The sequence below is a fragment of the Apis florea genome, unplaced genomic scaffold (assembly GCF_048593485.1).
Source record: "Apis florea isolate Af1SG1 unplaced genomic scaffold, ASM4859348v1 contig_1615_pilon, whole genome shotgun sequence".
Taxonomy (NCBI): Eukaryota; Metazoa; Arthropoda; class Insecta; order Hymenoptera; family Apidae; genus Apis; species Apis florea.
Window position 1 is genome coordinate 7013936 of NW_028256416.1, and position 24454 is coordinate 7038389.

A 24454-nucleotide genomic window follows, 5' to 3' on the forward strand; every position below is an offset into this window, starting at 1 on the left:
CTTATCCTCCACGGAACCATCTGGCGAAATAATTAAAGGAGGATCGCATAAACCGCGCATTATGCCGCGACTTCGTTCCCCACCTTCGCTCCCTTTCCTCGTTCATTCGTCCCTGTCGGTTGCAACCCGTGCATTCGGCCGTTCCTATAAAAACAATTTTTACGAAACGATGCGATTCCCGATGTTATTACGAGTTGTCATTTCTCAAACGTTGTTGCCACGATATAGTCGAGATTTCGACCCCACGATTTTCCACCCTCTTTCCGCGAGGTTTCGAGTAAATCAATTTGAACGATCGGAGAAGGGGACGATTTGATCAAGTATTTTTTCTTTTGCAATGAGTTTTTTTTACCGGAATAAATCATTTTGGACGATCGGAAGGAAGTGATTTGATCAAGTATTTCTTTTCCTTTTTTCTCTTCTTTCTTTCAATCAATCTTTTGCAAGAGTTGGATATACAAATAATTTTGGATAATTCGAAGGGGATGATTCGATCTGGTGTTTGTTTTTTTCTTTTTTTTTTTTTTTTTTTAACCAATCTGTTGTATCGGAAAAGTAAATTGAACCGAACAGGAAAAACTAGGATTTGCTTTTGGCAACCGGAATATTATTTTTTTGATAAAATATATATTTCAATTTATATTTTTTTACACATATGTTTTTGTTTCAATAGAGTCTTACTAACAGATAAAGAATAATGTTTCGTGTTATGAATCGTGAGATGAAAATCTATTGTACAATCGAAACGTATTATCATGGTGAGAAAAATTACGCACGGATAGAGTCGATAAAAATATAATCATAAAACAGATTGATTTTAAAGATACCCTTTCCAATCGTTTCATTAATTATGAAATCAATTTTGCAATTAATACTGAGGATAAATATATTTTACAACAATATATAATTGCATAATAATATAATTAGTAAAACGAAAATAATTAAGCTTCCACCGTATCGATTAATTAATTTTAATTTAAATTTTCCCAGATTTCACATTAATTGATTTTCAGATAAAATTTTACTTTGAAGAAGCATAATAATTCCAAAATAAATAATGAATCATTAATCATTAACTTTCAATTTTTCAATTTAACCTTCTGTTTAATTATATCATTAATTGCAATCACTATCTATCCTAAGTTTTAATCAATCCATTCAATGATACATAATAACTAAGACAATCAAAACAAATTCTTTCCTTATCCTTAAAAATACTCAAGATCAACCTATTTATTCTTCAATTAATCTTAATACTCTACATTATTCAAAATCAATTATTAATTTCAAAACCAATTCCAAAATTATTTCTTTCGAGAAAACGAAGTATTTTTTCACTGAAGAGAAACAAAAAAAAAAAAAAGCAATTACCCTTAGAGACGCAAGTTACGTACACTAAGAATCCAATGAATATATTTCTTGCTCTTGATGCGAGGAGAATAATTCCAAGTTATCGCCGAACTTTCCCGATCGAATACGAGCTCGGTCGATCGGTTCGCAAACTTGCAAGATATTCTTTAATGACGCGAAAGGGGATTTTCTGGCTGTCTTCGACACCTTACGTGCATGAATTTGCAATCACGCGTGCACTGATAACGTGCGATTCACTGAATCGGTCGTGATTACTGAAGAAACTGGAACGCGCACCTGACGCCGTTCCCCCGATTACACCCGACGAATGACTTTTACCCCCGTGAATAATAACGATTCGACTCGACGGGGAACCGCGAACGTGCTCGAAATGTAATCTCTCCTTTGACCCGAGCAGACGGAACGCTTCCGTCCCTTAAAAATAAATGAGTTTCTACCTCGAGAAGATTTCGAGAAAAGGTTCAGGAATTAAAAATTTACGTACAATGGAATCGAGTTGCTTTGATTGCGTTGTTTAGTTTGATCGATTGTTAGACGGGGATTCTACACGGAGAGGGATTTATTCAGTTAATTTTCTCAATCGTTAAATTGTTCTACTCGGAAAAAATTTTGAGAAAAACGATTTTAAAAATCGTTGATAATTCGATACGTGTAATTGAATGGCTCTCGTTATATTTGGTTATTGATTGCAATCGATAAGTGAATTTTGTATGGGCTTTGAAATGTTTTATCGAGCGTACTGTGAATGGATAATGAAGACAATAAATTTGTCTTGGAGATAGTTGGATTTTGAATCAATAATTCACACGAGTGTATTTGATTCTTATATATATTAATCCTACTTTTATGATAGAATAATGAATTAGAATAAAAATAAAATAGAATGCGATGAACAATGAAATAATAATTTCTTTTAATTATTCTATTCCTAGAGAACCGGAAAAAGAATTAAAAACTATACGATTTACAATGATTAATTTCGTTAATTAGCCTATCAGTTGCCCTTTAATTAAAAATTTTAAAAATTCAGAGAAGAATTTTAATGAAAAAAATTCATCTCACTCCCAATTTTTTGTAAAACTTCAATCAACTTAATATTTGCAATTTCTACAATTTTTCTTTTTTTCTTTTTTTTTTTCAAATTTTTAGAATTGTCAAATAATTTTTTCAGTCTCAATACGACGTCATATAGACAGGGAGAAACAAGATAGTGATGTTTCGCTGAGAAAATGTGGAAGAGGGATTTGCTCCCGCAACCATGAAACTTGTATCCGATGAAATCACGTACGAAATCGAATTACATCGACGCACAATGAAACGTGTATCTTGCTTGCAACTGCACTCTCTCTCTCTCTCTCTCTCTCTCGTCTCTCCTTCATTTTCCAAAGCAACATCTGAATTGCATTACCAAACAGATGGTGATGCAACCGAAGAAGATCGACATTTCGTGATATACATTGTGAACTCGCGAAGAACCCTCCTTTCTTTCGATATTTGTATTTCCAACTATTGGGGAAGGGAAAACATATATAGGAAACATATATAGGAAAGCGTATATAGGAAATTTCTGTGATAACTCGATATTGCACTTATATTGCTTCATCGAATATTATGTATTAATTATGTATTATTGTATTATGATATTATAGATCTAAAGCAGAGATATTGTATTGTATTAATATGTAATATTTCAATTTTATTCTTATTTGAAAAAGAATAATTGAATATTTATTTTTTTTTATAATAATATTTGAAAAAGATATAAAACGTTCTTATTTCAACGATTCAAATTAAGTACTTCTTTAAATAAATATTTCATACATCCACAGACACATATTGAAGTCTTTTAATTATATTTCGCATATTTATATTATCAAATGTCTACTTTCAAACTACATAATCAAAAGTTCAAAAGAAAGTTTTATATTTGCAATAATTGTCCAATAAACAAACGAAACAAAGTCCTACTGAGATAACGAAAGATTCTAATGAATGTCATTTCAGAATTAATTACGGAGTGATTAACGTAACAAAATAAAAATTGTTATTAAAACAATGTGATATTTCAGGATGTACACACATACATATATATTTATATATATATAGATGCCATTTCTAGCAAAAAGGTTTTCCGTTTTCAGGAAATATTTCTCAGTAACCAAGTGAACTCGATTATCGTGCACAATTTATTCACTTACGCTTCCACACAGGTGCATCAGTATTTGTTTATGGCGTGTACACTCGTGCAATTGACACATCAAATGCATCCGTATGTCGTGTTCAGTAGGTGGAACCGTCGCCAGATATGACCGACACGTTGACATTTGCAAAATCATAGACGATAATTAATTGTCAGCCCATCAGGCGAAACGAAAACGAGCTTACTCCAAACGTTTTGATATACATCAAATTCGTGAGGGAATTTTATATTTGTCAGCCGTACAAAACGTGCCACGAGTTCGTGTGGAAATAACGATCCTGAAGAAGTCAAAACATTTTAATACGAGTCAAAGCATTTTATCGTGGCCATCGACGAAAAAAATATTATTAATTTTAAACAGTAATTTTTACAGAAAAAGAAAATTTTCAAGTTGATTGCGATCGATTTCCACTTTCCATTCGATTCACGATCATTTTTATTACACCCCGGTATTCTCCCTTATTTTTGAAATTTTCGCAAATGCTCGCAAATATCATTTTTAGATTCGTATTAATATTTATTTGAGAAAAATACAATGATATTTATGAGCAAAACAATTTTCATCAGTCTATTTCATCAATTTGCAATAAATTCAATTAACAGAAATATAATTTGAAGATTCGAATTAGTTTTCCACGATTTTCAACCTTTCAATTTCCTTTCAATTAATTTTGGAAATTTTAACTGATGAGAATATTATCTTATTATCGAGAGCAATTATTTCCCCCAATTTCAACTTGATCTTCGACTACTTTATTTTATAAATCGCTATCATCTGACTCGTACAAATCCTCCATATAGAAAAACATAACACGAATAATTTCTCTCGATCATCAATTACTACGGCATACGTGCCAAGCGTCACAACCTTTTGATATGGCAAGAATTTTTCCAGCATCCCGTAGCACACATTGGATCCATCGACAGAAAAAAAAAATTAAAAAAAAAAAAAAGATAAAAACACGAAGAGACTCTTCTATCCCTTTTTGCACCACGCAAAACCAACTTACTCTTGCAAGCGCTTGAATCTATGCAGACAACGTTTTACTGGCGTTCTCGCATTCTTCGTGCTCGTTTTTTTCGTACTTTTTCTCTTCGAACGTAAAAGAATGAGTCAAATTCAAAAGGAAGAGGAAAATGAAAAGTGAGAAAATAAGATTAAAAGAAAAAAAAAAACAAACGAATTAACACACGAGCAAGAATGGCACGAACGTGAGCAAAAACGTGACTCTGAAAGGATTAAGAATTATCGAGGCGTCCAAGTTTTATCCTTATCAGCCACGATGAACGAACCGATCTTTTCTCATATCACAGCAGTGTCTCTTACAGCGAACGACCTAATTACAAGTTTACCTTTTTTCTGTTTTCTGTTCGCTTCTTATGTTACGGACCAACCCTGGTTTCTGGTTTCTCTGTGCAGTCCTTCAAGGTAATTCGCCGCCAGCTTTTTCTCTAGTTTTTCTCTTTCTTCCATTTCTCTCTTTCTATCTCTCTCTCTTTCACGCTCTCCGTCTCACTATCTTTCATTATATATATACATATACATAATGTACATATGTTTATATATCTCATTCATATTACACTACAAAAATATGTAATATCGTTTGATACATGTGTCATATTCGCAGACATGATCGAACACACTTCTATTCTCTCTTCTTTCATCTCACTGCTGTATACTTCATTCTTTCCGCCTCTCTTCATATACCCAGTTCTCTCTAACTCTTTCATGCGCTTCCTTCTCACGAGTCGCAACATTTTTTCGCTCACCCTCGATCTGTTCCATTTAGTGCATCCGCTTGCATACACCAACACATTTAGTATAAATGGACACATGTGCAAGTGTCCAAGGCTTCGTGATCGAACAAGATCGATCGTTGGAAACGAAGAAATGATTCTTGACCATTATGGGGGTATTGAATGTGATTTGAATGAGATTTGATATAATTGTGAGTTTGTTTACGTCGTTTCTTTTTTTTAATGGTTAACAATTGATATATTTTTTTATGATAAATTTGTACGTAAAATGATACGTAAACTTATTCGAAGAAATGCAATTTTAATTATAATTTATAATTGATTATATAATTGAGTTATATAATTTTTAAAGTTATTATTGTAGTTAAATAGAATTCAACAAATGTTAAATCAAAAGAATTATTGTTATTTATATACCCACATTATCGTAATATTCAAACTTAATTAACAAACATTCCTTTACCGCTTTTGTAATTAAATGGTAATATTAAATTTAAGCAAATATGTCATTCGAGTTAACAAAATCGAAAATCATTTTCAATTATAACAAATCTTAATTCTCTTATTCTCTATTTCACTCTATAATAGAGAAATCACGAAACATATATAAATAAACGAGAAACCTTCGTATACAAAAACAAATAATCATAATTAACGCGATAAAAATTCCATATAAAGTAATTTCCAAAATCTATAATCTATCTTTCAGAAAAGAAAGAATCATTTCTCCACGTCCAAACTTGAACTTGAAAGCGTCACAAAAGGCGCCACGAGTAAATTGGACGGATGTCCATGAATTTAAGAGATGATTCTTCAATTCGAAAATAAAAAATTTTGTTTTCGACAATTAAAAGAGTATAAAAAAATATAATAGAATCCGAGCAATTCCCAAACAATAGGAAATATAATAAAAGGCAATCAACGAAATAGAAATTACAAAGAATATAATACAATTCATATTTTGAAACTTAACTTAACATTCATATAGAGAAACTTGCAGCCACATACACTTTCATCGATCTTTGACGATCAATAACTAAGAAACAAAACAAAATACAATTATTTTATCCTTCATTATCCTCTTATTTGAGGAATCATCCCTTAAATTTTCAGACATCTACCTATAATCGACCTATATTCCGTACAAGTACACAAATCGATACGAATGGCTACGACCCCTTCTTTTCCACGATACATGGGCAATCGGTGGGAAAAACAAAGGGTAAAGTCGAGCAAGAGGCGAAGGACGAAGAATCGAACCGAGTCAGATCATCCTCGTGGCCGATCGTATCGATTTTCCACCCGCTTGTACGCGAAACACAGCCACGCATGAGCGTGTGCTGATTTTGCATTTCATAGCCGGTGTTTTTATGCAACCCATCGCCCCTCTTTTTTCGCCTTTCGCCGCTCCACCATCGGCCTCGTTCTACACAATACACGGTGTGTCGTTCTTTTTTTGCTCGCCACGCCCGCCGGAATCGCGCTTTTTTCGCCCCCTTTTTTCCGCGTCGCCAACGTCGATGCGATTTTTCCGCCCGCGTTTTTTCCTCCGCCCTCACCACCATGCAAATCGAACCGTTCATGGTGCGTTTCTTTTTTTTTTTTCTTCCCCTCCCCTTCCTTCTCTCCATTCTTCTATTTTACTCCCTTATCACTTTTTATTTATTCGTTCATCAATGGGAGATCGTACTTGCACAGTCGAGTGTTTCTTTGATTTCAATTTCGACTTCCACCGTGGAAATTAATTCTTTTCGACGCGAGATGAAAAAAGTTTGGATTTTCGCGTTTCTTTTTCTTGATTAGGAGAAGTAGTTAAGTTTAATTTCGTACGAGTTATTCAATTTGGGATGTTACGTTTTGTTAATGTTAATGATCGGATGCTTTGGTTGTTCTTGGTAAGTTGGAAAAATATCTTTTAATTATTCCTTTATAGTAAAGGAACACTTGTGTATCCTTCAACCTGTTTTAATTAATAATTTAATCAAGAATTAAGAATTTTAACAACCAATCGGAAAGTTTGGAAAATTTTGTTCAAAGAGATCATCTTTCATTATCGGAATTCTTATTCGATTCAAATGTAAATTCGATTATTGCATAAAATGTAACGCAAATTTAAAAAAAATCCTCTTCTTTCTTATAGTATTAGAGAATATATCAGAGAATTATTAAACTCTTTTTACCAATCCAATAAAGAAGCCAATAAAGAAACACTCGTACCGATAATTTTCTAACAAAAAACGAATCAATCGAAATATAAAGGGGAAAAATAAGCGGCGGAGGAAAATTTCTGAAATTTCGTCAAGAAACATTCGATCGTGACGGAAGCAATTCGAGTGTCGGTGGCGCGCATTGGCCAAGAGCCGCGACTACACTCGCGCCAATTTTCGTCTCGTTTCAATCGTGGCGTAACTAGTTCCGGAAGGAGGTCGCCATTCGTGAGAATTGCTGTCGGTTTCCCGCGGTCGTGCATCATTCGCCTCGCGCGGCGGGCGTTCAAACGTGGAAAACCGTGGAAGCGAGTCGCGTGCACGTCCTATGCACCCCATGCACCGTTGCACACACGCTCGATTCCCTCTCGAATTCCGCTTCCTCGGTTACGTTTCTCCCTTTCTTTTTATTGGCCATCCCCACGCTCGTCCTCTCTCGAATGCTCCGTGTGCACGAGACAGCGCCTAAGTATGCTTGATGTGTTCCACGTTGTTTGAGAAACAACGATTCGCATCGATGGACTTCGTTTCTTGGGCGAGCGAATCGAGCGAAAATTTCCGGAAAGAAGGACGAAAAGTTTTAGATTCTAACTGAAGATACGTTCGAGGAAAAGTTGAAGTTTGATGAAGTTCGTCGTTTTATTTCTCTTCCTTCTCAATTCTTTGGATTGGGAATGAAGAAAAGTCGAGTTGTTTGCAAGTGATCAGGAAAAGTAGGGGGGAAATTTTATGAAACGTATAGAGATTTGATATTTCATTTATTGAATTTTTATGCGATAAAGTTTCATATAATTGAAGGGCTTATGGTTTTGAAAGCATTTTGTAATGGAAAATTACGAACTACGTTGATTTATAGCCCATCGTGATTATATTGTTTTATTAAATTTTATGTGTATTTCCGGAAGATTTCGTGGAAATTGTCGAATCCTAAGCGTTAAAGTGCTTTATATTTGAACGAGCTTTCCTCGTTAATATAACATGGTGGCTAATCCACCAAAAAGGAGGTTAATGCGGCTGTAAATGCACAACGATGGCTTCTAAATTTTTATGGCACATTCTCGCTCGATTTATTCGTTGTTACAAGCTTTATTTCGATGTATGCTTGCCCTTTGCCGTTGCACACGTACGTACATACAATACATGCACACGATTGATGTCTTTGGCGAACTAGAGAACACCAAGTTGAGATTGATACGTTGTGGATGAGAGAAAAATCAACGTGTTATCTGCATCTTGCAAATTATTATCGCAGTGAACTTACAAGCAAAACTTAGTGACTTGAGTTTAAGACGAAGTCGAAGTATTGGATTTGACAATTTTTTTTTTATTTGAGCCATCGAATGTTGAGGCCATTCCTATATTTTTTTTTTTTTTTCCAATTTAATAAAATGGATATACTCATCCTGAGAATTAGGTATATAATAATTGTTGAGTTGTACAGATGTACACCTCAAGCAAAATGATAATAATGGAAATAAATATAACGATATTACGAGGCAATATAAATTTTTGTAAAAATTTCTCAGGTATTTGTTTTGACATAAGTTGTCGAAGATGAAAAATTGATACGTCGAAATCGAATGTACAGAGGTCTATATTACGCAATTCAAGCGTGTTGCATGTAACAATAATATCGAATGGTTCGACACGCGACTGTAACATTCTTCGATAACCAATAGGCGCATATACACGCTATTCTATCGTCAATAAATTTCCATTTTTCTGCTCCTTTTCGATATTGAATAAAAAGCTAGTGTGGAGAACGTAGTCAGTGACTATTCTCATGTTATGTATGTATTATCGATATAAATTGAATATGATGAAATTTGTTGGTTAAATTTTAAATAGTTTTTAATTTATGCAAGAAATGAAAAAAAAAGAGAATACAGAGAGTAATTTAAATATAAAAATAGCTAGGAGAAACTTTTAATTTGCAATTTATAAGTATTCGTGCATGTATATAATTTTGTACCTTTAGATTATTCGTGATTTCCTTAGAATAATTGTCATTGTTTACTTTAACATTCTTATATATGTATTTTTTACATTTATTACTTATTTTCTAAAAATTATCATCGCTTTTGAAAGAAAACATATAAATGAATATTTATTTCCACAAATTTCAGTTTCGTTTTTTGTTATAATTTGTCTTGCATTATATTAAATATATTGTAGTATATCGAAAAACATAATTCTATTAATTATAAATTGAAAAAAAACCTAGAAATCATTATAAAAATCAAATATATATTTTATTGTAACATAATACTAGTAAAAAAAAAAAAAAATTATTAATGAACGAATGCTTATATCTTGCAGAAAAATAGATCAATAAATCTAAAAATTAAACGAAATGAATTAATTCGTTGTTTAAATTAATTTTCTCTCGTATTTATCCGACACGAGCAACACACGTGTACGCAAACAAATCACTAAGACAAAATTGCGTCGATATTCTGCCGGAAAATCGTTAAACCGGTAGTAAAGTTTGAAAATTTATCAATTTTGATGAAAGTGGGATATCTTTATCGGCGCGAATACGATAAACACGCCAGGAAATGAAATGTAACGTTGGCGGTTAGGAGTCTAGGGGAAAAGAGATGGCGCTAGGGGAGAACCTCGTCGCGAATAACTCTATGGAATAGAGACAACGACGTACAAACAAGACTCGTAAATTTCAAGCTCTTTCTCGAGGAGAGCCGTACTTCGTCAGATGTAAATGCAGCCGTATTTCTTTTTCTTAAAAATTCTTATATCGCGATCGATACACACAAGGCGAGACGGTGGAAAAGGAAAAACGTCGAATTCGTCGAGACGTCGTTTTGAAATGTGGCGGAACGTTTCAATATCGGGAGAGTCCACGCGGCTCTGATGAAGCGTTATTTTCCGCGGATAAAAATACAAACGTGTGTGCACGCGAAGTAACGGCAAGATAAATCCGGTGATAAAACGAGAAAACGTTTTTTGAATCGATAGGGCGAGAGTTTTTGTTATATTTGTTTCATTGTTTTTGGTGCATAGAATCTATCATGCGGAAATGTATTTTGTATTTATTGACAGTGTGCAGCTCGACGAGTAATATATAGACATATCCGGCGGAAGAAGAATTTTGTAACTTACTTTTTTATTTGCTCGAAAAAATACGACTTTCGAATGATTTTGACATAAGAATGATTTTGCAATTAACAATCTTTATCTTCTCACTTTTCTTTCTTTTACTTTTTGGTTAAATTTTTATATTAAATTGTTTATTATTTTATGCATTTAAATTTATTTGATCGAAGCAATGTGTATATTTATACTCTCAATGAATTCATTTGGAATTAATTAAAATTCCGATTTTCGATATTCATTTTCAATACGATTACTGCTCGTGAAATTAATATTGTAATGACTAATACATGATAAATTACTGAATTTCATTATCCTGATAAGAGAAGAATTTAAAAATAAATCATTTTTTTTTTATTATCGCGATTTAAAAAAATTTTATTCTTTTTTTGTATTAATTAAGAGAGAATAATAACGGACTTATTAATACAATTATAAATTATTTTAGCACATAACTCTCTAAAAATTAAAAATGATAATTTGGTATTGATGCATTAAATTTCTAAAGAAAATTTCGAAATAATTCGTAGAAAAAATTATATGATAAATATAAAAATTTTCTTTTCAAAATTCTCTGTTTTCAAAAAAGATATTTAAGATTATTTAAGATTAAGATAAAAATATCTCTTGCTCGTAATCTGTCACCAAATTGAGTATAAAATTTTGCATGAAAAGAGAGAAATCTAAGAAAAAAATAATCGTTCAAATATGATCAAGAAACTGTACTATTTATCTTTTCGTTTAAGTCAAGTTTGCTTCGCTCAAACATTTAATTATTTTGATTAAAAAAAAAAAAGGAAAGAAAAGAAAAGAAAGAAAGAAAGGAAGAAAAAGAGCAAAAAATAATACCTGATGATTCATCCTGTATACCAAGAAAAAGAATTTGAATCGAGAGGCAATTGGATACGAGACATGGGGAGTTTCATTTAAATGTAGCCCCGTGGCAATGGAAATTAATTCTGCAACGAATAGTCCGATAAAACAACTTGTCGTATCCATGTGTGCTGAAATTCACTATCCGCGTAAATATTTCGTTGTTTGGATACAGCCCTCTTTTACAATTAACAACTGCACCACTGTATTTTCTGTTTTCGTTTACGTTTTAACTAACAAGTTTTGTCAACTAACGAAAGAAAAACAATGGCAAAAAGAAGTCGATCGTAAAATTGTACTCATTGCAATTCATACGATGAAAACGAAATTCGATCCCAAATGAATTCTACTTGATCACAATGATATAAAAAATATTTTTGAAGAAATTTAAAAAAAAATCTAGGCATTTCAATTTTCATGAGAATATTATTTTGTTCAGCATTCTTAATAACAAATTTAAAAAGTAAAATAAAGTTAGAAAAGAGCGTTTTAAAATTAATCTAATATATTCATGTTTGTAACCGTTATTTTATTTGTTGACGCTCTGTCTAAGTCAATCAAAATTTAATTAAAAAATTACCTTTGATTCAGATCATACAGATATTATAATTATGATTTAATTTAGATCTGTGTTTAATGTGGATTTAATTCGGCTCTGATTGGCTTATAATATATACCTAGTTAACGTAAACGTGATCAAGATCCTATTACAACCATCCAATATCTATGTGAATATGAATTCTGGGTTTAATTGAGATTTCACTTAATGAAAATCGCATCTAAATTTAGTTTAATGGTACCAATTGAAACCTTAAAGACAATTTAATCTAAATCTGATCTTCTAGAATTTACACAGATTCTCTTAATATGCTTAATTTAATTACTTTAATTAAGAAGAAATATGCAATAATTAATAATAAAGTAACGAAAAAAAAATAAATAAAGAACAATAAAAAAAAATAAATAAAGAACAATAAAAATATCACATGCAATATTGACATGCAATATTCGTTCAATTTTCCAAATTTAATTTGATCGAATTGGATATAAAGACATTGTAACGATACCACTTTTGAAACCAACATCGTATCAATGCAATATTAGTTATTGCAAATGCAACATTTGGAAGTAAAAAGTAAACCCAGAAAGAACACAGAATGAATAACACAGAGAAATAAAAAATCGTGAGAAGCAAATATCCATCGATCTCGATATTAATTGTCTATAAATTTCACGCGAAGCACAATACTTTTTAGATGACATATTCTGGACTCGGGATGGAAACTCGAGCTAAAAGGTGAATCTTCGGTGTCCAGTGAATGTACGACGACCGTGTATTAAATGAAGCGAAGCTAAACAAAAGAGCGCGCATAGACACGGTAGGCGAAAGGGAAAGAAGAAACGGGGCACGGAGGAAAATCGGTTCGTGGGAGAAGATAGAGAAGCGTTTTCAGAGTGACGAAGCGGCGGGGCTTTATTGCTTGCCGCGAAAAAGGGTGGCTTAAAAGCCTCGGGGAAAAAATCTCATTTCGATGCAGCTGTTCATTCTGCGGCCGTTAGCCGCTTTCTCGATACACCGAAAAAAAGTTCCTTTAGTAATCGTGTCGGACCCTGTGCTCTTGTGTGTTCCTTCCTCTCTTTTTCCTTTTCTTTCATTTCATTTTTTTTTTCTTTTTTTCCCTCTTACTTATTTTTCATTTTTGAGTAGGAAAACGTTCGATACATTTATAATTGACGAAAATACTCCCGCTCGTTAAATTATGTAAATACATCATCGTGTTGATTGAATTTTTTTTTTTACGATTAAGTAAGATTGAAAAATGGAGAAGAATGCTGAACAATTTCGATAGCTTTATTTTTGGAAATCCGCTGGATCGATTGAAGTATGATTATAAATAACTAAGGTATCATTAGACATTTTGCGATTCTTTGCATCAAAACTATCGATTCTATAAATTTTTCTTTAAAAATGTGAAACTTAAGAAACTTCAATGTTCAAAATATTACTAAAACGAAAAATTATACAGAAAAAAATCCAATGCGAATAATAAATTATAGATATTATTATTATTACGAAGAAAAAACGAGATTCTAGAAACACTGCTTCATGATTCTAGTTTAGAACGAGTGTGTTATAGATAGCGATGATGAGAATGTTGAGAATTGGCCACTTTGTTCGATATATCTTTTTGATGATTTGGAAACAGCGCTCGAATGAATTCTTAGCTATTGCCTGAGAAATGCACCGTGGTTTCTTGCAAGGAAGATTAGTGGTTAAGATATGTATAACGTATGATCCAAGACGAAAGAATGAGGTTCGATCTAGGTGATCGAAATGGAAAATCGAATAGCTCCGCTTCGCTGAAAGAGACTTTTCTCACATATTCTCTCCCCTTTCTTTTACTCACGCGCTTTGTACATTGCCTTCTTCTATTGATCGACATTTGTGAAAATCTTTTTGTCTAGAAAACGATACTTTCAATTATCAGCTATTTTTTTTTTTTTTAAATAAAATCGCGTAATGCATTTGATATAGATAGTTTATCCTAGTTCCAAACTGTAGCAGCAATATAAAACGCTTGAAATTAAATCCTCCTTATCGAATAACAATTTATTGTAATTTCATCATACTACATTTTGTATATATATTGTGTAAGATAGTCTGGAACGTTGCTTTTTGATATTGCTAAAAATAAATATATTTTTTATTTTGTATTAGTTATTTGAAGCAAGAAGTATAATTATATTAATTTTTTTAGTATCATTAATTTTTAAACTTTTTATCATTACTACTTTATTTCTAAAGTAGTTTTAGTGAAAATGAATATACCCGTAACCCGAAATTATAACTTTAAAGACTACACGAGTGATATTTCTACAACAAATTATCGTTTCAAAGAAATTTCACTCGATTATAGTTTTTAAGGACTGGTAAGCCACGATACATAAAAATATGATTTTCCAATTTTTTTAAATTTTTAAAAGAAAGAATAATTTCTAGCTGCAACGCTAGTTAATCTTACACTCACGCACCCTCTAGAATTTTTAATTTAACGAACAATTTAACACAACACCCACGTATATTCTCGAATCTTTGACGTGTTTTATCGCTTCGAACGAATTACGCGAGTTATAAGAATACAAGTAAAAATTCGCAATGTCGAGAACGAATGAAAATCTTCCTTGTAAATCGCCAGTGTCTAGCGAGAATACGCACTGCACGTTGCACTGCTAGCTACTGACTGTTAGCTCCCTTTGAATGTCGCATGTTGCCAAGGACGAGAGCACCGGTACACCGATGTGTTTGATCCGACGAATCGCGGAGATTGTCCGCCGACACAATCACGAATAGAGAAGCATAGCCCTCGTGACATTCACAGAACGGCATTAGCCACGATATATCATGAGACATGAATCAGTGCATTCGATATCATGAACGCTGTTGCCATTCATTACCTTTTTTGAATCATCTCATCACGCCTAATCTATCGCTAAATATAAGACTACGTAAGACTATTATCATAAAGTACGTTATATAATTCGTAGTAATTAATTCTAGTATTTCTAAAACATTCAATAAAAGAAAAAATGTAAAAAGAAAAAGATAAAAAAAGAAAAACTCGTCGAAGAGTTACGTCATTTCGAGATCACATTCGTGACGTTTTCTTGACAGAGAAAAGCGCAAGCTGTAGGGAATAATACGAAACGTCGGCCGATCGACGCGCCATCTTGCTACCATTCAATGTTTCGTGATAGCGTACTTTCGAGAGTTTATTTCTCAAGGACTCGTCGACTTTCTCGGTTCCAGCGAGCTCCGTTAAAAAGTGAAAAGATCGAGGAGAAGGAAAAAAACTCGCCCGTGGCGCGATTTCATCGAGTTAAAACGTTTTTCCGGCCGATTCGCGTCTCAGATTCGTTTTCCGGCCACGGTTGCTCGCTTTAAATCCAAACCGGATATTGTATGTTGGAACGAGGTTGCACGCGTGGGTATGCAAGTAACGCGAAAAATTTTTCGAGAGATCCTATCGAGAAGATTGATCGCTGCGTCGCTCGGCCGATCTCGTTCGAACGGTTGCGATGTGATCCTCGAAGGTAATCATATTTTTTTATACGATATAAAACTGTTTACAGGACTTTTTTCGTCGAGGTGATGAAACCTCCGATCGCAAAAAAAAAAGAAATGAAAAGAAAAGAAAATGATAGAACAGTACACACAGAGAAGACATCTTAAAATGAATGATTGAACCGATTTTAAAGCGTAGTGTAGTTGGATATTATTTAATTTCTCATCGATTTCTTACAGAAGATTTCTTAAATTTTCAATGAAAGAATATTCAAGATCAAGTTTGGTTTTTGTTCGAATTTAAGTTTTACTTATTACTTTAATTGAACGTGATTTATGGTGAACGACGTTTGAGGGGTTACACGATTTAGTTAATTTTTGGAGAGTATAAATATAATTGTCTGTAAAATATTATTGATTTGAAGAAAAAAAATATTAAATGACATTTAAATATCTTACAGATAAATGGAGACTTTTACTCTATAGAGAAGTATTTCTACATTTTTTTAAACTTTTTCTTCATAAATTTATTTCTTCTCCACCAGAAATAATCATTTTCAATCACAATCTAACTTCAAAGAAATCTTATTCTCGCATAACTTCCTATTTCTATTTCCCCTAGATAAAATTTTATTTCAAAACTTTATACATCTACAACAACGCAAGAAAATATAAAATAACTTCTATATCTCCGTGTTATTTCCTTTTTTTAAATTTATCTCGACCACTTACGCGTATCTTTGTTCACGCCTCGCTAAATTTACGGCACAGCCATATCTCTTCCACCGACTGTGCGTTATACGAGGCACAACCGTGGCCCACACTCGTGAGTAATCGCAGTTCGATAAGCGCGCGTAATTCAAAAAAACGGTTTGATTCAAACAACGCGTAGTTGGAAATAAAAAAAAAAAAAAAAATTCTCCAACCAGACGTTTCTGTAATTTTCGAGAGCTCAGGACCGATATTAGCCGGTTTCGTCGTCACGAGCTAAGCATAACCCAAGTAATCTATTTAATCGCGCCGGTTATTATCGCGATAACGATTTTCATCGGCACGATTGCCGGCAGCCGACCGTTTAATTGCATGCTGATATTAAATTACTATCGGCCACGTGTCCGATCTCTATTACACCGATATTAACATGCGGTGTTCTTCCATAGTGAAACGAGACAAAAGAACCCTGGAGCAAATTACACTGTAACCCCTCGTCGTTCGCTATCTTTCCAATGGTCTCTTTTTCTTTTTTCTTTTCTATTTCTTTTTTTTTCTTTTTTTCCATTTTTTTTCCCCCTCTTTTTGTTCGTTTACCGTGTCGTGAACATGCTGGAAATCGACGCAACGAACGATTCGATTAAAATTTCAATTATTCCCCGGACGTCGCTGATAATTCAACGGCCTCTCTTCTTCTGAGGAACAAGAGGGATTTTTCCATATTTAAGTTGCGATTGATTTTCTTTTTTTCTTTTTAATTCGATTTAATCGATAACGTTTATGTTTGTTAGTTCCTTGTTTGTCGTTTGTGTGTTTTCCTTTCTAGTTTCATTTTTTAACGCGTTCAAACCGGCGTGTAAATTTAATCGACAATTCCGCTACGTTGAAGAATAAAATTCTTTTTGTTTCTTTTTTTTTGTTTTTTTTTTTTTTTTTGGATTGATATGTTTGATTTAGGTGATCGATTACAGTTTATTTAAGCGATGACTGAAATTCTCGATGGTTTACACAAGGTACAGTATTCTTTGGGTTCACGAATGAACGAAACTGGAAGTTTTTAGATGCTCTTAGATATATTACAAGATACTCGAATCAATACACTCGAATTTATTTAGTTTATGTTTGCTTATTAAATTACGATTACCATGTTATAATGCATAATTTTCGTAGTGTAATCACTGTTGAACGCTCGAATCGGCATTTAATTTAGACGTACACCGCTTCAAATTTAGAAAACATCCTAAAAATGAAATATTTGTTATTCCACGGTGAATAACGTTCAACTTCCGGCTAATCCACGCCAGATTGAACGCGTTAACGTCCACAAACGAGCCTCTATCTAAACAAAAGGGACGTCGAACGTATATCAAAACGTATATTCACTGTCTTCGAAGGAAGGAACACAACGTAGACGATATAATATTTCCAAAGAAAATGGAAAAGCGAAACGAAAAGATAGAAAAAAAAAAAAAAAGAAAAAAATAAGAAATAAAGAAAAAAAATTTTAATAGCCGATTCAAATTTTCTCTATCAATTGTGTACATGTGTTTATTACTCTTATATTGATTCAATGATGTTATTCTGTGGTGCTTTGCATGTCTCTATTGGACTCTGCATGTCGTATAGGGCATCGTAAGTACTTATTAAATGAACTCATCAACGACTACCGAATACACACGACACCAAAAAAAAAAAAAAAAAGACTCTCTTGTTTATTATTACTTATTAAACGCGTAACTTTATTGCAAAAATGATCGATTACATTTATAGTCGTGTAAAGCTTATGTTGATTTCTCTGAGAAAATTTGGAGGAGATAATTATTGTCTGTAAGAACAGTCGGAGGAGAATCGAACAACAATCTCAAGACACTCTATAACCACTTGTGCCTATTATATTAAGATTCCAAGATTTCAAACAAGCTCAGAATTGTTATAGGGTTAGAATTGCTCGAAGGTTTTAGGTATTAACTGTATTTTCGATAACATTTCACCAGTATTGTTGGCAACAAGATATACTATATCATACTATGGTTGCTATGTTGGAGCAGTGTTAAATTTCACTGGGAGGACTAAGTGGATTTACATTTGAAAACCTCGAGTAATCTTAACCGTTGTCTTCTGTCTTATATACATTGCAAGGCCCTTTGTTAAGCTTCGATCTGATGAAAAAGATGAATAAGGGATTCGAACAATCTTTTAAAATGGATAAAAATAATTTTTCTCTACGAATTGATGTTAAAAGCTCAGTCGATTTTCCGCAAACCGATTGTGCTTACTGTGCAATTTGAATTTCTGGTTTAATTTCGTAGAGCAACTGCGATTAAAGCATAATCGCCTAACGAGAAAAGTGAGGTTAGGATGTTTCGTTCTGCTAGATTGATTTTATTTAATAGCTGGTACTTTGGATGGTCAGAAAGTTTAATTTAATTCAATTTGTATTTTACGTTTTAACGATGATAATTATTAGTAGTTTGTCATGTATAAAATATAAAATGAAATTAAATGTTTAAAATAATTAATCTCAAATGATAATACCAATTGAGAATAAATATAAAGATACAAGACATGATAATAAGCCAAGAAGATTAAAAAGTTAACATTAACAACAAATTAAATGCTCGAAGATTTAAAATCTAATGAAAAGGAAATAAAGTTAATTAGGTTATGCCGCTTATTTAAATATTATTGGAACGAAGAAGTAATAATAGAGTCCGATGCGATTTAAAGGTATTGAAATTAAAGCACGAAAAATTAAACAGGGAACACCAAAACTCCGTAGCTGCTAATTAATTAATTGAAAGGGACAATGTCTATAGATTTCAATTGCTTTAATCAAATTACTTAATATTATTTCAAATTAGTTTACAATGTATAATCAAAATTAAAAATAATTTCAATGTTTTATACTCTCCTAAATCAATCAATATCTTCTTGGCTTAATTAATAAAATCAATTTGTTAATCTGAGCAGAACGATAATCCTTTGGAACGATTGGTAAATTTAATTAATTTCGAAGAGGCAATTACTCCGTTTTCTTTGTCCCAACTTTTACGTTTCGAATCAAAAGATTGTTTGCAACAGGTTCCTTAGTTTTTCTTTATTTTCACCGTAGAAATTTTAGACGTAGAGCAGTATTATTATTAAAATTATACCACTCGTCGATGTTGATTTGACGAATCCTCTCTGTCTGCCAAGCAAACCTCTCGATTCTCTTTTGTTATTCCTTGAATCCTATGTCAATATTGTTTATCCGTTACATCATGGATATTTGGTTTAATCTTTCCTTTCCCGTCGAATGAAATACCGCCAAACTTGCACAAAACGATAATAAATGAAAGAAGAAAGAATACAGGCCAGCTAAATGAATTAAGTTTAAGGAGGAAGTTGGGAGTAATATACGTAATTTTGGATGGAATATTATATTGAATATTTCGTACAAATAGAATATCTACACATCTGGAAATTCTTAAAAATGATCTATTCGAGTAATAAGAAGTTCATGAAGTCAAATATTAATTTAAAAATATATTTTTTTCCATTTTAAAACGAAAAACAATATGGAATAGAGAGGATTATATCTATTAATAAATTTTTCTGAATTATGTACGATTCAATAATTAAACTGTATGAATTTCTCGATTAATTTTTAAGCGTGATTTATCATATTACGGATTTGTTAATTATTCGTTCATTTTATCTTGAATTTATATAAATGATTCGCGTGATATAAAATTTATATTTAACTCGAAACAATAAATTGTTAATAGAGTATTTAGTTAATTTGCAATCGTTATGTATACATTGATAAATAATTTTTCAATTAATGATAATAGATATCTTATACATAATTTCATTAACTATGCAACATGCATAATTTCGAATTCTATACGTACAATGTATTAATAACATTCATATTTTTTAATCAATCAAAATTTATTTCATGCATTCGATACATGTATTTGTTCACAAAGAATTATTTCGATGTTCGATTCAACTACGAATTACGCATATACGTGAAATATCGTTAATCGATCCTGCTATAAATAACAGCTAATGAAATTTATCCTTTAAAAGGATTAAACACTTAACCAAAGCACTAAATTACCAAGTATTTAAGCCAGCCGATTATAAGAACCATATCGAATGGGATAATCCTCCCTAACTCCTTCCTTAAGTAGACATGATTCATTTAATTGAAAGATGTCCAAAATTTGAAATTTAATTTGTTATAGAAACTGAATCAATAATCAAACAGTAATCGACATTTTCCCTTTAATTTCCTTCATTTCTGTATAAATATAATAAAAGAAATTATTAAATTAAATTATCTAATTAAATTTTAAATGTTTTTTTTTTTTAAGCTGGCCTGTATTGAAGAAAAAAAAACTATTGGAATAATACAATTTTTTACGTCTGGAGATAGTAGTATGAAAAAGACTGAAATTTTTCGTTGAGACAGCGAAGACTAATGGAAAGATTTCTTGCAATTGATATTGAAGATAAAACCGCATTGTACAATTATTAAATATCACAAGAAAAGATATAAGAACAGTCATATTTTCTACTTTTTATAAAAAAAACATTATATTGGATATTTTGAACTGATTTAAGAAACTCTTTGATCGAAGTAAATTGGATCTTCAATCGATAAATTCGAGTAATTATACATCGTATATTTATGTGATTTATGTAAAATGTGCAAATTTTATGAAAAATATGTACTTGCATAAAAATCCACGATCTATTGATATTTTTAGTCATAAAATTAAAAGAAAAATGAATTCACGTAACACGATTTCTGAATATAGCCTTCATTTGTTTCCAGCGAAGAAACTATTAGATACTTTTTCATGCTACTAAATCTTTCTCTCCTCCCTCATTTTCTTTCTTCATAAATCCTAATGCTAGGACAAAACGATGCAACGTCGTTGTAATTTTGCACATGTTTGTAATATTAATACACGAACATATACAATTTGTATCATGTAAACACAATTTCCATGGAAAAATTAAACATTCTTATAAGAAAATTTTCCATAGATCAAAAGTAATTTTGAACAATAAACAACTTTAGATTATATAGAAAAAAGAATTGCGTTCATATTCTAGAAATTTATAATAAAAATCGTTCACAGAAACCTTTTTTAACAAATTTATCAAACGATCTCTACTAAATGTCTGAAAACGCCCAATAATTTTTCTTCCTCTCAATATACAATCCTTTCCTCTCCCCTATAAACCACCATAATATTTTCAGATACGAAGATCCCTTCGTTGTATCCACAAATTACCGCGATAACAATATATCGAGATCGTGCACACTATTAAATATTAACCTTAAAATTACCAAAAAACGAGCGCAATATCCGAACGACGTCGCATCGTGTAAAGCCCTATCCCCAAGTCGACGAACGCCGAGAAACGAGGAAAGAACGCGGAACACCAGACTACCAATCAACGTTAATTATCGGCACCGATCCACGTTTCCTCCCTTGCTCAAAGTGAAACGACCACTGACAAAGAGACAGAGGAGAGGAAGAGCGGCGATGTGTCGACAGTGATGGCGACGCCTTAAGCAGCGACGTTCGTTTCCGTTCCGCGGCTCCTCGTGTCTCGAATCGACGATCAATTAGCGGGATCTTTGATCCACGGCGGAAAGGGTTATCCACGTCTCGAGGTCGAGAATTAACGTTCTATCGGCACGACGAGTCGCGTGCACGCACGAACGCGTACGCTAAGCTCGTTTGATCGCGAAAGACGCGTCGCATCGAAACGCCGTCTTTCCACAGATAGCGCGGGCTGATTTACGCGCGACAGGTCGTAACTCTTCGAACGTTGAAAGCGGGAAAAATAGTCGCGAACGTTATCGGTTTAATGGTCTGATATCGAGTTGCGATAATGATTTAGAAAATGATGGAGAAAATGGATTTGACGGGCGGTGAACGGGGAAAGGAGTTTGAGAACACGAAGATCAGAATTTACGTGGATTTGGAAGATGAATCTGTAGAAAAAATTCGTGATTATTTCACGAATTTGTTAATTCTCGTTCGAGAATGTAGCAAAGAAATTACTTGTCAATGATATACGTTTCGATAATATAATTTTGAAGAATAATTAATTTTATAATTTTTATAAAATTACAGCCTTCATAACATAATTCGAGGTATTTCCTTGTCCATTTCTAACGAAAAGCCCGAAACACGATCCTTTTCAACTATACGAGATGTATCGTGTATATCAGAGGAAATTAAATCAGCTTTTTCCAACGTTTCTCCCCGGCTTGAATAAATGAAGAGATATGACCTGATATAATCGCGTGAATCATCCCGCATAGCGTTTATTAAATTTGATCCGTTCAATAAAATCCAAGCCGAAATTGTGTCTTCGAAACGGCTGCCACTGCCTCGTATCTCGGTACGATTCTACCAATAATTTCAATTAACTTTAACTATTTCCGCAAACATGCCTCTTCAAACTCTTTCCGATATTCCTTTTATTCTCTTTTCCTTTCATCCTGTATGCTTTTTCTTTTTTCCTTTTTTTTTTTTTTTATCTTTTTAACGTTTAAAGAAGAACGTGAATTATTATATCCGTTCCACGCCAATTCGAAGCGTTGTATTCGCATTTCAATGTTTCACTTCTTGTGTTCATCCCCTGAATAAATTTTATTTGTCATTCTTCCGCGAAACGAAGTATGCGAAGTTAATTACACCCGTTTCGCTTTGTACAAACTATCGAGAACCGTGAAATTCAACGCACGAAGGGAAAAAAATGCGATTGCTTTTAATTCAACGTTCCAACAAAGAAATAGTTTAAACGAGAGATATTTTTCTATTCAATTGCGAAGAAGTGAGAACTTTTGTTTTCAGTATACCGTTCGATCAGGGAAATTTAATCAAGATCTGGGCTTGAATCGACTCTTTTCTCTAATGCAATCAACTCTTAATTTTTATCAGATCAAACAATTTTATTAAAAATTATAGAATGTCTTAATTAACGGGTTAATTCAATTTCACACTAAACAGAATTTCGCTGAATGAAATCGGTGAGATATATTCTATTAAATTGAAAATTAACTTGAAGAAAATTTTCTAACAAAAGAGAATAAGAATAAAGAAAATGAAGCAAAACGGGCAAATTTCGCAAATTTCGTGCGAATGTTCCCAAAGCAACGACAAGATCCTCCTTTTTTATTTCATTTACATATCTTATGTATCTTAATTTTCATTTTCTCCTATTTTTCTTTATTTCTTTATTAACAAACTCATGTAAGTAGAATATATTTGTTCACACGTCGATTACCGATAAACATAAATCTTTTCTCGACATCTAGGAAAAAAGGGATGGACCTGTGTACAAATTTTACGAGATAATCCGAGATTTCGGAGGAGACATCATGAGCACTATAAGCCATCTGCGTGATGTCACGCTGTTTGCACCCAGCAACGCGGCCTTCGAGGAACCTGGCGTCCAGAAGATATTGCAGGACAAGGAACGTGTCAAGGAGATGCTGAACCTGCATTACGTCAAGGATCGATTGCCAATCGAAAAGATCAAGAACAAGAGCGTCAACCAGGTGAGTGACTTTATTTTTACAAATTTTTGATGAAAGATTCTCGTGTAACTTCAACGTGAATTTATTGTAAATGTACCAATGAAAGTTTCGAATCGCTTCTAGTTTTAATATCGAATATTCTATAAATATAAAAATATTGGAAATCAATGTGAAACTTTTAGAAGAAATTTTTAGAAAATTTTGTAAATTTGTTGAAAAGTCATAAGTTTCGGAATTATAATCTTGGATTATTATTGGAAATGTTGGAATTTGTTAGAACGTAGAAGAATTGTGATCATGTGACGTTATCGTGAATGAAAAAATGAATTTAAAAATTATAACTTCATATATGATCGTAATAATATTTCAATTACTTGAAAAAATTTTAAGCTTAAAAAGTTTGAACAGATTGATGGTCTCTGTTGTGTTGCTGGTCTTGAAAATCGAAAAAGTAACATCACCGATACTTTAAATAGTTCAAGAAATTCCAATTTGTCCTAATGGTCTTTAGAGCCCTGAAGTATTCGTGATCTAAAAGCTCGAGCAAAGAGATTTAGAAGAGCTTCGTGATATCAGAACATTAGAATTTTTCGGATGATCTTGGA

At 32.6% G+C, this 24454-nt stretch overlaps 1 protein-coding gene across 4 annotated transcripts in view; it reads left to right on the forward strand.

The window, feature by feature from the left end:
- Fas1 (fasciclin 1 Fas1 domain-containing) overlaps nt 1-24454 on the forward strand; it is a 294183-nt gene that overhangs the window by 253601 nt on the left and 16128 nt on the right. For all 4 annotated transcript variants that reach the window (XM_086904462.1, XM_086904439.1, XM_086904455.1 and 1 more), the window contains exon 8: nt 23628-23870. In XM_086904462.1, the coding sequence (XP_086760588.1) occupies nt 23628-23870 (243 nt within the window). The remainder of the gene's footprint in view (nt 1-23627; nt 23871-24454) is intronic.